General features: G+C 40.7%; 2 protein-coding genes across 2 annotated transcripts; both read left to right on the forward strand.

The window, feature by feature from the left end:
* Positions 1-274: 274 nt before the first annotated feature.
* On the forward strand, positions 275-10,318 carry ptdss1a (phosphatidylserine synthase 1a). Its single transcript, XM_085292305.1, has 13 exons — positions 275-834; positions 1,344-1,435; positions 1,738-1,782; positions 1,862-1,986; positions 2,106-2,264; positions 2,511-2,662; positions 2,916-3,057; positions 6,434-6,546; positions 6,663-6,728; positions 7,139-7,238; positions 7,399-7,467; positions 8,492-8,558; positions 8,761-10,318. The coding sequence occupies exons 1-13, from the start codon at positions 653-655 to the stop codon at positions 8,853-8,855; spliced, it is 1,407 nt and encodes a 468-aa protein (XP_085148431.1). The 5' UTR covers positions 275-652; the 3' UTR covers positions 8,856-10,318.
* A 262-nt stretch (positions 10,319-10,580) lies between these two features.
* LOC146564476 (E3 ubiquitin-protein ligase NHLRC1-like) lies at positions 10,581-12,681 on the forward strand. The gene has a single exon (XM_085290370.1). The coding sequence runs from the start codon at positions 10,997-10,999 to the stop codon at positions 12,233-12,235; it is 1,239 nt and encodes a 412-aa protein (XP_085146496.1). The 5' UTR covers positions 10,581-10,996; the 3' UTR covers positions 12,236-12,681.
* Positions 12,682-13,261: the final 580 nt, after the last annotated feature.

A 13,261-nucleotide genomic window follows, 5' to 3' on the forward strand; every position in this document is an offset into this window, starting at 1 on the left:
GCATAAACCGGTCCGTGGCGCAAAAAGGGTTGGGGACCGCTGGTATAAAGGATGCCTCTGACCCCTGCAGGGAGCGGAGAGCTTTGTTTAACACGGCATGTGAAACCATAAGGGGCCACAGGGGGGAGACAAGCACGCACCAACTTAAGTCTTTAAACAAGTGACGCATCCAATTCTGAGAAAACACTCAGGAAACGCGTTCATTTTACATGCAAACGGATGTCCGCCTGTAATTTGTGCAAGACACCAAAACCTATGCATTGCTTTATTAAGGCGTTTTTGTGTAGTCACATAATTAACTGAGAGATTTTTGAAGTCAAGAACGTGCGCAGTCACTCATGCCATAAAGTCCCTGCCTGGAAGCCATGCTAAAAACAATCAGCACACGAGCACGTGAACTCTTCCGCCTCGAGACACTCCCAGCAAGCACGCAAACCAATCAACATCAGAAGTGAACAGTTTGACTCTTAACAGTCTTTCCTCATCTCTAATTCTGCCGCTTGCTTTGCTTGCTGTACCGTTAGTAATGTAACCATTTCCACTGTGTCTGGTGTTTTTCCTGGTATTTTTCACTGGTCGAGGTGGCTCACTTTCTCATGCTGCCGTGAGGAGCTGCTGCTGCTGCTGCTCTCCTGCCTGGCTGCGTCCAGCTATGGCGGCCGTGTATAGCGGATCCCATACCTTAAGCAAGGATGATGTGAATTACAGGATGCATTTCCGAATGATAAACGAGCAGCAGGTCGAAGATATCACAATCGAGTTTTTCTACAAGCCGCACACGATAACGCTGCTGACATGCACCGTGCTCAGTTTGATGTACTTCGCGTTCACAAGGTGAGTCGCTCACAGCTAGCGCTCGCTAATGGGTTAGCTTAGCTGTGCTAGCAGGAACAGTGATGCTCAGAGAGCGCCAGGTACACTAGGAGGCTAGCTAACTATAGCGTTATCTTTGCGCACTTACAGTAATTGGGAATGGGTCACATTCTTAATCTGTGAGGTAATTAGACTTTAACCTCGTCAGATAGCAATAATCCATTAGTTATACAATGGCACCAAATAGGGGACTCTGTTTCCTGTGTTGGCATTAGCTACAACAGTGTAACTAGCAAGGGCATGACTCATAATGTTAGATTTAAAGTATTTTTTTTTGCTTTATAGGATCTCTTTATCAGCTGTTTAGAAGCTTAAAGCAATTTTAAAGAGCATCCACATCACTTTAGTTTTAAGTAGGATGTTAACCATACTTGTAAAAATGTGCCTTTTAACTTAATATAAGCAGTGATACTGAGGTTAACTGACTGTCGCTGAGATTTCAATTTTCTGTTTCCCCTCCCTGTCTGCAGAGATGATGGAAACCCTGACAATAATCTTTGGGTGGGGGTCATTCTGGTCATCTCCTTCTTCCTTGTCATCAGTGTTTTGGCATTTCCTAATGGTAAGACAGCACAATATTATTTCTGTGAAGCTCAGTCAAGTGTGTTTGCATAAAGGACCTTAATTACAGTGGCTTAGAAGGAGCTTCACACACACTTGTGTTTTATAGAACTGTAAATAACACCCTGCTTCTCACAAGAAGATCTGTAGCTAGAAAGAAAGAGGAACTTCAGTAAAGACCTTACCATTAGTGAAATAAAATGAACTGCTACCCACATGGCTATTTTCTACCCTATCTGAGAAGTCAAGAGAACTTTGTTACTACATGTCTTTCATGCAGCGTCTTAATATACCTCTCTTTAGGTCCATTCACCAGGCCACACCCAGCGATATGGCGAATAGTCTTTGGTGAGTATTTTTCACACAATCTATCTTTATTCAGATCTTTGGTTTTCCTCTACTAACATTGTGTCCTTCTGTTGCCAAGGTCTGAGTGTTCTCTACTTCCTGTTCCTGGTTTTCATCATTTTCCTCAACTGGCAGCAGGTGAAGCAGTTGATGTATTGGCTGGATCCAAACCTGCGCTATGCCAAAAGAGAGGCAGACATAATGGTGAGCGATGGAGGCTTGCAGCAAAAATCATTTTCCTGTTGATTTACATGCTCTACTTGCGGCACTATCCGAGGGATTATTAATCATTTTAATGAGGCTGCATGCACTTCTGCTTGCAGGAATACGCTGTGAACTGCCATGTCATCACCTGGGAGAGAATCCTGAGCCATTTTGACATTTTTGCATTCAGCCATTTCTGGGGATGGGGTATGAAGGCACTTCTCATTCGAAGTTATGGATTGTGCTGGACCATCAGTATTACGTGGGAACTTACTGAGGTAGAGATGCACACAGCAGATAAGGTTGCCATCGCAAGCTGTCACTTTCTCTCTGCCCGCTGGCCTTTCTTTCTTTGTTTCTCTTGATAACGGTGAAGTTTTCAGGTCATCTAAGCTGGGGATGTCAGTGGTTTATCCTGTGGAGAATTGTGGCGTTTGATTTTACATATTCCTTCAAAATATTGCAGGCTACGTGCATGTATTGTGTACACTATTCTGTTAAATGTTCTTTTTCTGTGTCCATAGCTATTCTTCATGCACCTGCTGCCTAACTTTGCTGAATGCTGGTGGGACCAAGTCATTCTCGATATTCTGCTGTGTAATGGAGGGGGAATCTGGCTTGGCATGACTGTCTGCCGCTTTTTGGAGATGAGAACCTACCACTGGGCCAGTATTAAGTATGAGTTTATGTTGTGGGATGTGTTTACAGCTATGTCTAAACTTTTATCCTCTTTTGCACTAAGTTATATTGTAGATAAGATTCATAAATTGTTTTGAAAGTAACCCCACATCTTTATCAAGGGGGATTGGTTTGAAAGATTCATGTGATGGTATTGCTTTCATGTAGCTTTGTCTGCTAACATTAACATAATACTTACTGAAAATCTATCTGCATGCCTTTGAAACCCTCCTTCTATGCTTTCCATCCAGGGACATCCACACCACCACAGGGAAGATCAAACGAGCCGTGTTGCAGTTCACCCCTGCAAGCTGGACCTATGTACGCTGGCTTGACCCAAAGTCTTCTCTGCAGCGAGTGACGGGCGTCTACCTGTTCATGATCATTTGGCAGGTGGGTCCGTGAGAAATCTGCTTTTGTCGTCTCATGGTGACTTAGTGATGACTAGTCAGAGATCATCCTGTGTGCTCTGCCGTCTAAGTCCTGGCTAATCTGATTGGCTGCAATCTAAAACCTATCCCACATGTACCCACATAATGCTCAAGTGTCCTGCTGGCTGCATGTTAAAAGCTTATCCCATGAGAATGAGACAGGCTGAACTACTTGGGAGCATTTTATGAAAATGAGAAAACGATGGAGAATTTAAGTTAGCTTCATTGCTCTCCACTGGAAAGTCGAGTACAGCTGCCAAATTTTCTAGCCACAGGCTGCCAGGGTGATGAAAGCTAAAGGCTGGTGTTCCTCCACTTTTTGTGTTTGGTGATGAAACGGCACCATCCTCCACTTTCTCTCTCTCAGCCAGTTGAGAACTCTCTTGAGGCCTTAAATAGTAATTAGCAGTCTTTTAGAATTAGTTGAAGAGCTTGCGCATGGCACAGCTGTATTCCACATGGTGACAGTTGAGCTGCTCTTCACTAAATTCAACCACACAGGCTCCTGGCCAAATGAGTGAAAAAACATTGCTGCGGGTCCTCCGCCTCATTATCTGCCAATGCGGGCTTTTACAAAGGCGCCCTCTAAATGCACTGCTGTGACTGTTGCCAAACTCTTAAGTGTGACTTGCATTGGGAGAGAATTTTTTTATGGTGTCCTTAATTCAACCCAAAATTAGTTCAGTAAATGTTACAGTTTTCTGAAATGAGTAAGCAGTGCAATTGTTATAAATATTCTCCCACCAGCGTGACCAGATTCCTGTTTTGATGTGGGACTGTGCAGTGTTTTTATTACTTGTCCCACATCTTCAGATAGTGTCCCACAGTTTGACTACTTCTGCAGGACATGCACTTTTCCATTGTCTGGTTTTTACCCCGTGGATACAAAGGGAAGGCTTTTTACTATATTCACAAGATATATTTAGTTTTTGTGGGGGTTTTGCTGAAAAATGTTTTTCAGTTTTGCGTGGGTGGTTTAATACAAAGTTAAGTGAGGCAATATATGGGTATTTTTGGATTAGAAAATAGCCAAAATTGTCAGATATGGCTCAAAAAAGTATGCCAATTTATGGACACATACAGCCTGAAATAAAATAAAAAAAAGTGTTAAGAGAAATAAAGTTAACAGAGAAATAAAATTGAAGGTGTTCAGATTACCTCTCAGTACTGTTGCTGTTTTCCCACTTTATTCCCCACACAGACACAGTGTTTGCCTCACATTTAGTTTGTTGTGATGTGGTCCTCCCACCTACAACAAAAAACCGTGGATGATATTGTTTGTCTGAATAATTACCTGAACAATGATAAAATATACAGTGATCTATTTTATTAAATCAGAGCTTTACAGCTTACTATATTTTTCCTGCACGGTTGTTGTACAGGCTGGATGTGAACCCATTCAGTCAACTTAACAACAGTACATAGCTGATCTATAAACAAATACAGCATACATTTAATTAATACAAATTTTAATTATGTGCTTATTCTAATGTGGCATACACATGTGAGAGAAATGTTAGATCCTTAAAAAACCTGGTGGAACAACAAATGAACCTCATGAGAGTAAATGTAGTTTGATGACACTGAACAGACTGCAGAGGTCTAAAGGACTAATTGTATTAGATCTAATTAACATATATCAGCAACATTTCTGTATTCACAGCCAAGTCCTTCTCATATTATCTGCTTGATTTTAAAAATGCAAAAATATGATGGAAAAAGTTGAACTGCAAGTTTTCCTGGCTGCCTTTGCATCCTTTAAATTATATTTTATAATACAGTATGTTAATATTAAAAAGGATAATGCAGTTCTGTTTATAACTAGTAGTACATGCTAATATATATTTTTTGTCTTAAGACCACATTTGCCTTCAGATGTGCCTTAATTATTCATGTACAGATTCAAAAAGGTGCTGAAACATTCCTGAGATTTAGGTCCATATCAACATGACAGCCTCACACAGTTGATGCAGATTTATCAGCTGCACATTCATTATGTGAATCTTACATTAAGCACATCCCAAAGGCGCTCTCTTGGATTGAGATCTGGTGGCAGTGGAGGCCATTTGAGTACACAGTGAGTTAGGGCTGTTCGATATAACGATATATATCGGATCATGATATAAAAACGTCTATCGTTTCATTTTACGCTATTGTTTGTTTCGTGGTGTCGCAAAATAAACTGTTTACGGCAATATTTTTTCATCGTTCTGATGGTCACTGTAGTGACTATATAAATTTCTTAAAGTTCTCTCTTTCTCTTATATGTAATATAACCACACTACAGACGGACAAGCGCCTGTTTTTATGCGTTGTCGTTAGCAACAGCAACGGTAACACCTTCGCATGTCCGCTTGTTTATGTTCCACATACACCTTTCACAATAAAGCTCAAGATCCTGTTGAGACTTTTCAAAATAAACTGAATCACGTGAAAGAGCAGATTATTTACGGATGAGAAGTAAAAAAGAGCCGCCAGGTGCTAAAAAATAAACCTTAGACTCAAACGTTAGAACAGGCTTTTCCCCGCAGCACGCCGTGTAATAAATACAAAGAAAACGGCGGCCTTTACAACTTATGTCTAAAAATGTATAGTTTCATGCATCGGTTAAAACACTCGACTCCGGGTAAAGGACGCACAGCTGGAAACACTTCACGCAAGTCGAGCTGCCCGAGATTCACAGAATTTACAGAAAATGTTAAATTTTTGTGATTAATATCGTTATCGGGACGATAGAATTCTTATATCGGGATATGAGATTTTGGTCATATTGCACAGCCCTACAGTGAGTAAATGAGTGAACTCATTTTCGAGTTCAAGAAACCAGTTTGTGAAGTTTATCTGAGGTGTGCTACATGGTGAGTTATCTTGTGTCAATATTCCCAACACCATTACATCACCAGCAACCTGAGCTGTTTATATAAGAGAGATTGGATCCATGCTTTGGTGTCAGAAATCATGTTTCATCAGACCAGGCAATGTTTTTCCAAACTTCTGTTTTTCAAGATTGATGAACTTATGCAAATTGTAGCCTCAGTTTCCTATTTTTAGCTGTTAGGAGTGTCACCCGGTGTGGTCTTCTGCTGAGGTAGCACATCTGCTTTAAGGTTCCATCTAACTTCAGCGGGTGGTTGATTAAATACTTGAGTTATGCACAAGTGCAACAGGTGTACCCAACAAAGTGGCCGGCTAGAGTATATTAAAGAGTTTTGTGAGTTTAAGTTTAAAGTTTCAGTATGGTAAAATGAATAGAAATGTCCTACTGTCTGAATAATTGTAAACAATGCTATACTTGCTTTTGTTTTTAACTATAGTTCTTTTTATCATTTTTTTCACAGCTTACTGAGTTGAACACATTCTTCCTTAAGCACATTTTCGTCTTTCCTGCAAGCCATGCTCTTAGCTGGTGTCGAATCCTGTTCATCGGTATCATCACAGCTCCAACAGTAAGGTATATCATTTCATGCATTTACCCTCATTATGTGGCAGGTGGGTAAAAGGAAACAGAGACACAGACTAGAAGTTCCAGTGAAATTTGCTAAAAATTTGCTTTGTTTTTTCCTTTAGGCAGTATTATGCATACCTAACAGACACACAGTGCAAGAGAGTTGGGACCCAGTGTTGGGTATTTGGGTAAGTAACCTGATTTTAAAGCTTGTTAATAATAAGCCTGCTTAACATCTTGTATTCCTATGAACATGTAGTGCTGTGTACACATAGCCATGAGCAGTGACAGCAGCTCAAGGAGGAGATGTTACCTGAGCTACCAGAGATTATGAACAGTGGTATTCATGCAGGCATTTCACTGCCTCACTCAAGGACTAAGCTGTCAAACAGCTGACCTACATCAGGAATATTTTATTTTATCCAAAAAAGTTCAAATGTGTAGGTCAGTGACCCAAGCACTGCTCTCAGATAAAAGCCCAAAACTGACATGTTTGATTTGGATGTTATTTTTAGGTTTGGATTTCTCTTCTTTTTGCTACCAGTGAGTTAAAATACTGAACTATGTGTTTGTTTTGCCCCCTCCCTCTCATTCACAGGGCAATAGCCTTTCTGGAGGCTTTGGCATGCATTAAGTTTGGGCAGGACTTGTTCTCAAAAACACAGATCCTCTATGTGATCCTCTGGCTGTTGTGTTTGGTAAGGTCTATCGTGCACTGAAATGCGTATAATTTATTTTATACATATATTTTTGTTTTTTAATATGAATATTCTAACATATGATGAATGCTGCAAGTAATTTTTTACACATTTTCCATGAATCATTTTACAGTTTCTGTTCCCTTCATTCTGTTTTTAGGCCTTCATTACATTCCTGTGTCTGTATGGAATGGTATGGTACGCAGAAACATATGGTCCAAGGGAAAAGGTATGTTTATTGCTTTAGCTTTCATGAGTTTTTCCATTTAACTGCTTTAGACCTTGAAGCATTTACAAAGAATTTAAGGCCTTAGTCACACAGGCCTACAGACCAGTCGACAATCCCCTGGCAGCCTCTGGAAACTAGTGTAGTCCCTGCACCAAAAACTTACCAAGACGAACTATTCACAGAGCAGTAGTGAAACTTGAAGAGCAGTACAACAAGAAACTGAGAACAATCCCCCTCAAAGTGAAAGCTGTGCTTTACCACTGCAACCAAAACATTTCAAATGAGACAACTTTTACTCTGAAGGTGTCACACTTTCAAAGTAAAAGTATCCCTGCTCAGCTGATAGCTAGTAAGTGTTAAGAGGCTATCGGTGCAGCACCGTATATGACCATTTTCAACCAGCGACCACTAGCAACACCTTGCCAACCGGTCTCACAGAAAATGTAGTTTCCTTAGTGACCTGTGGTTGCCAGGAGTCTGAAGTTTTTCAGATCTGTTGAGGACAGGAATGATCGGAATTAGGAAAAACAATGTGAATGTCCATAAAAGCACTTAAAACGTGCAAATTGGAGTTAATTTCAATCCCAACTTGTTTCTTTATTCTCAGCCTTTCTAACAAATACACGGTTTGGTTGGCCATACCCCACACCCACAATCATTAACAATATAAAAAACTTTACTCACATATAGATCAGTGCAATAGCATCAGGCATCACACTTCAGTGCCTTTCTGTAAACTCTTGTTACGTCTAAATAAAGCTACAACAAACTGACATCTGTGCCTGAATGGCAAAAGGCCAAATGTCCTGGGTGAAGCCAACCATGCTTAATGCTCTGTAGCTAAATAATCATCAAAGATCATTAGTAAATATTAACATTCAAGGTTTTCCTTGTAGGGGTTGTTATCGGGTTGTTTACAGAGAAAGCTGTACGGAGTCAGTTAGCCGTGATGCATGTACAGTATGGTCTCTGTCCAGTTACAGGTATGTGTGTGTCATGTGTCTTAAACCTTTTCTCCCCTCAGAGCCTCTCAGAATGTGAAGACAGTAATTTCGCAGAGTTTGCTGACCATGTGTATGAGGGATTTAAAGGTACACTGACTTCACTGTAATTCATCCAGCACACCACATTAAAAAATGCATACCAGTATTCAGTTGCTGTCTTGTAAATGGGTGACCTCTAGTGTTTATTATAGTGCTTTACATATGCATACTCATACATGTGTGAGAAGAAACACAGTGCAGTTACATCTCTTTATGGGTTCATTTGAAATATGTGAGCTTCATGTTTCAGGAGAAACTGATGTAGACGGTGACAGCCCCAAAGCCAGACAGAGAAAGAAGGACTCAGGAAAGACCAAATCCATCAACGGCCTCGACAGCCAGTAGGAGTTGGAGGCGGAGGCTGTTGGGTAACCCAAAGTGTGAAAGATTACAGATGGAGAAGAGGGTAAAGCTACGACCACTTCCTGATGTAACCGAAGCCTAGAAAGCCACCCACCTACAGTAGATGGAGTGCAGACACCGGAAGTGGAAAAACAGGTCCATGCAGTGTTATTAGGAGTGCACAGTGGCTCAGACTACAGAGATACACACGTTGGTGTGTGCTGTAGTCATAAAAGCTCCTAAACCACTGATCACTTTTTTTTTTGTGTTTGCTTTTTGGATGAAAGAGTGGGAGAATTTTATTTTGTGCGAGTGTGTGAGAGAAAGGTGTGGCAACAAAAACTGCCATTTCTAAATATAATTGCATGATCATTGTAGCTAGTGAGCTATAATTCAGTTATCCTATGAAGCAGTATCATTAAAGGCTAATGTACAATTGACTGGTTTATATCAACTCTGGTATCAAACCCATTTCAATGTTAAAAGCCATTATGTAGAATTTATCACTTAGTGGAGCGTCTATGTTTATAGCACAAAAGAAGCTAAAGCATTTTTATATAAATGTCTGTCACTGATTATCTATTTACATCATAGATGTTCACTATTTTATGTTTTTTAACTTGAATGTGGGCAGGAGTTCAATACCAGACAGCTTTAGCGTGGTAGGATCACCGGCTTGGGTCTGCGTTTGGCCTGTAATGAAGCAAAGCACACAGTTTAAGCACTTTGCAGAAAGTTTATTGAAAATACTGTACATTAAGTAATGTTCGAGTATTTTGTGAATCATTGTGACCTTGAGTGATTTTACTCTCCTTGTCCTCCTGTGGCTGCTAATTTTTTTTCTTTTCTTTTCTTTTCTTCTTTTTTTTTTTTTACTAATAAGAGAAGATAATTATTCAAATTACTGCATGTATTGTCAGTTTTTCTGTCTGTGTCTGGATTGACCTTGTTGCGTATATTGCATTTGCATGGCTGACTCCAATCAAAACAAGTGTTGTAGTAGGAAACCGTTACAAGAGTCTTTGTATTCACCACACAGCAAGATGCCAGTATTGTTATGTGAACCTTTTTCACTGTCGTGGTAACATTTTAATTCACCCCTTGTGCCTGTTTGCATGTTTGTTTTGTTTTTTTAACTCCTATCTTCTTTCAGTTTCTATTAAGACTGATTTTTTTTGTGTGTGTCTTTGATTCTTCTGGCCTTGAGTATTTTATTTGAAGGTTATATTTCCATTTCATGTGTCAGTATCATCTCAGTACAGATATACTATCCCTCATAATCCTTGACAATCCAGACACTGACCTCTCTGGAACAGACCTGGCTCCCGTGCTACATACAGTAGACACTAAATAGGACCTCGTCTGTGGATTTAGATGTCATTTGCCAAAAACAATTCTGCTGAAAACGACCTGTGCTGTTCTTTTCCACTGTGAAATGTATTAAAAGTGTTTTCATTTCCTCTTAATCTTGTTTGGTCGTTTTTACTTGCTGTCACATTCCTATTAGCAGGAAGCCCCTCTGTGTTTGCGTACTTAACAAGAGAAATTTTAAATGACATTGTTTGACCCCTGAGGGGTGTCCCGCTGCAGCAAAGGAGGGCTGGATTGGCTGATTCAAGCACGGCCCATAACAGATCAGATTTCACTCCGTCTGCACAGCATGAAACTCAGACTGAAATAGCTGCCGCATGCTGACCTACGGCAAGATGTATTTGAAGGTACGGTTGCTGTTCCTTTGGAAATAAACATGAGTAGTGGCAGAGCTGTGGCTGACACACTGTTGCACATTTAAGATTGTGCACTGAACTCCAGCCAGGCATATTTCTTTCTTTCCTTTTTTAAAAGTAATATACAGGCTTTTTTGTCACTGAATTTACTCTGTGATATCTGCAATTTGGGTTCTGTGACTGTTCCAAAGGAGGGCAGCAGAGAGCCTTAGTTATGTGCAAAATACCACGTGACAGTTGAGGCCTAAAAGCCCAGGGCACGAGTGCTTACACAAAATTGTGCTTCATATGCCTCTCTCCATGATTCTCTATTTCACCACGTAAATTGGCATTCTATTTTGGTTTCCTGAATTTGCTGCTGCCTGCATCAGCTGACTGAACCATCCCACAGGGTTTAAAGAACAGGATATTTCAGTCATGGCTAAGAGTCTCCAACATCGTGGCTGCCTCAGTCCAGAGGGGATCATCAGAGAGATACAGATCAACCTACTGGAGTGCAAAGTCTGCTTCGAGACGTTTAGCTGTCAGCAAAGGGAGCGCAGACCGCAGAACCTTTCCTGTGGCCATGTACTCTGTCTGGAATGCATCACAGCTTTGTCCCACCCTCTCCTGAGGAAGCTGGAGTGCCCTTTCTGTCGACAGTTATGCAGTGTTGACAGCACCTCCCACTGCCAGGTTCTTAGTGACCTAAAGGATCTTCTGTTGTCTCAAAGTCCCTCACCGTCTGCTCCTCCGTGTAGAGCAAAAGCTGGTTTTATCTTTCCCGCAGCTCTGACGTGCACAACTCTTCTCCTGCGTACTGCATTTGGTGGGTGGGGGGCTCTTATCAACCCAACTGGAATAGCTGTTTTGGGGTCCTCAGGAACAATAGTTGTGGTCCATGATGGAGAAAAGAGAGTGGTGGTGTTCAATCTACAGGGAAAGAAGCTGCACAGCTTTGGGCGAAAAGGAGCAGCCAGTGGGGACATCTGTTACCCAGTGGACGTGGCAGTGACCCCAGCTGGTCACGTGGTTGTGACTGATGCAGGTGATAAAGCTGTAAAAGTGTTCACATCCAGGGGGAATCACATGTTGACAATCAAAGATTCCTTCCAGATGCCCTGGGGCGTGGACACTGACAGTTGTGGACACATCCTGGTCTCTGATGTTGAGGCCGGCACTCTCTCCAAGGTGAGGGTGGACTATAGTCACAGCGTCGTTCTAGAGCATCAAACAACCATTTCAGACCTTCAGTGCCCTAAAGCGGTGGCCTATTGTTGCGTGAATGGGAACACTGCAGTGACAGAGCATCTAACTGATGTCACCAATCCAACGGAGAGACACCAACACAGAAGGCTCAGGGTGTTTACAAAAGAGTTCCACCTCCTTTACCAGACAGACACTTTTAGCCTGACCCTGCAGTCCACAGTGAGGCTCAGCATCTCAGGTGTGGCGTTCGACAGAGATGGAGATCTAATTGTGATTGACTCAGACCAGGGGATGATTTGGAGCTTAGGGAAGCTCCAGAGTGGCCCAGTCCGTACTCCTCTTGTGGGAGACCATCTTATTCGCCCTGTTGGATTAACGCTACTGAACAACCTTCTCATTACACTGGACAGTGGAGACCATACAGTGAAGATTTATTCTCCCAAATCTGATGCTGGACCTGTGACATAGTTTATGTATGAACAATCCCAAAGTAGCTGTTCAAGTGAGACAAATTCAATAAAGTGAAGTGAAATGTAGCTTATCACAGGATGAAGTGATGAGAGGTTGTATTAATTTATTTTTGTTGTTGTTTGAGTTGCCTTCTGTGACTAGTTTACAAGTCAAGTTTTACTTTAGATAGAGTGTAAAAATGTCATTGTGTTACTTTGAAAGTGTCAAAATAATAATAAAACAAAAGGTTGTATATGGTGAAACCATTTTCAGCAGGACGTCAGGTATGAAATTATGTCTGTTATTGTGTTAATGTTGTAGCAGTTGTTGAAAATGATGTTGTGTTATTTAATGACGTGTAATATAGCAATGTGATGATTCTCAGTCTCTGAACTGATCCAAGGCTTTTGAAAAATTATGCCAATTGAAACTATCTGAGAAATAAAGGTCCAGCTGCTAACAGCAGACAGTGAGACCATACATAGATAGTATAAACGTTATATGCCACAACTACAGATTATATGTTTATTTTTTCCGTGTATAACAGAAGACTTTTTAAATTAGATTATATCACATGTGTTAAAACAGAAGTTACAAATTATGTATATGTGTGTGTGTGTGTGTGTGTAAGAGCTTTTTAATGCAAAACTTTAAGGTGATTGACAAATGGCAAAACTTAAACTTTAAAAAGAAATTCAAAGAAGCCCAGAATAAATGCTAATGTAACGGTTAGATTTGGCAGCTTGGGGATATAAGAGTGAAAAACAGACATTATTTTTAGGCTTTACGTCAACAGAAGTGAGGTGGTGGGTCAAAAAATGATTCTGCTAAACCTTATAATAAAGTTATATAACTGTAAAATTTTTTGACCCCTTTTCTTGCTTACCAAAAATGCAAATAATTAAACAATTCAGTGTGTATGTGTGAGAGAACTAAGCGCCAATAAGTCGTAGCCAAAAATCATATTTGATAACAACTGTTTAAAGCTGACTCCTAGCTCCGCACTGCCTCTCAATGCTCACTGATGCATGTGAACTAACTTGT

This window comes from Mchenga conophoros, linkage group LG11 (assembly GCF_057382185.1).
Source record: "Mchenga conophoros isolate Kocher_MC1m ecotype Shallow Benthic linkage group LG11, M_conophoros_male_GT1.1, whole genome shotgun sequence".
Classification (NCBI taxonomy): Eukaryota; Metazoa; Chordata; class Actinopteri; order Cichliformes; family Cichlidae; genus Mchenga; species Mchenga conophoros.

Excerpts from the sequence above, each read along its gene's own strand:
- ptdss1a (XM_085292305.1), top strand. The coding sequence starts at position 653 with ATGGCGGCCGTGTATAGCGGATCCCATACCTTAAGCAAGGATGATGTG. Across the intron at positions 1,436-1,737 it reads TGTTTTGGCATTTCCTAATG|GTCCATTCACCAGGCCACAC; the intron begins GTAAGACAGCAC and ends ACCTCTCTTTAG. Across the intron at positions 7,468-8,491 it reads CATATGGTCCAAGGGAAAAG|AGCCTCTCAGAATGTGAAGA; the intron begins GTATGTTTATTG and ends TTCTCCCCTCAG.
- LOC146564476 (XM_085290370.1), top strand. The coding sequence starts at position 10,997 with ATGGCTAAGAGTCTCCAACATCGTGGCTGCCTCAGTCCAGAGGGGATC.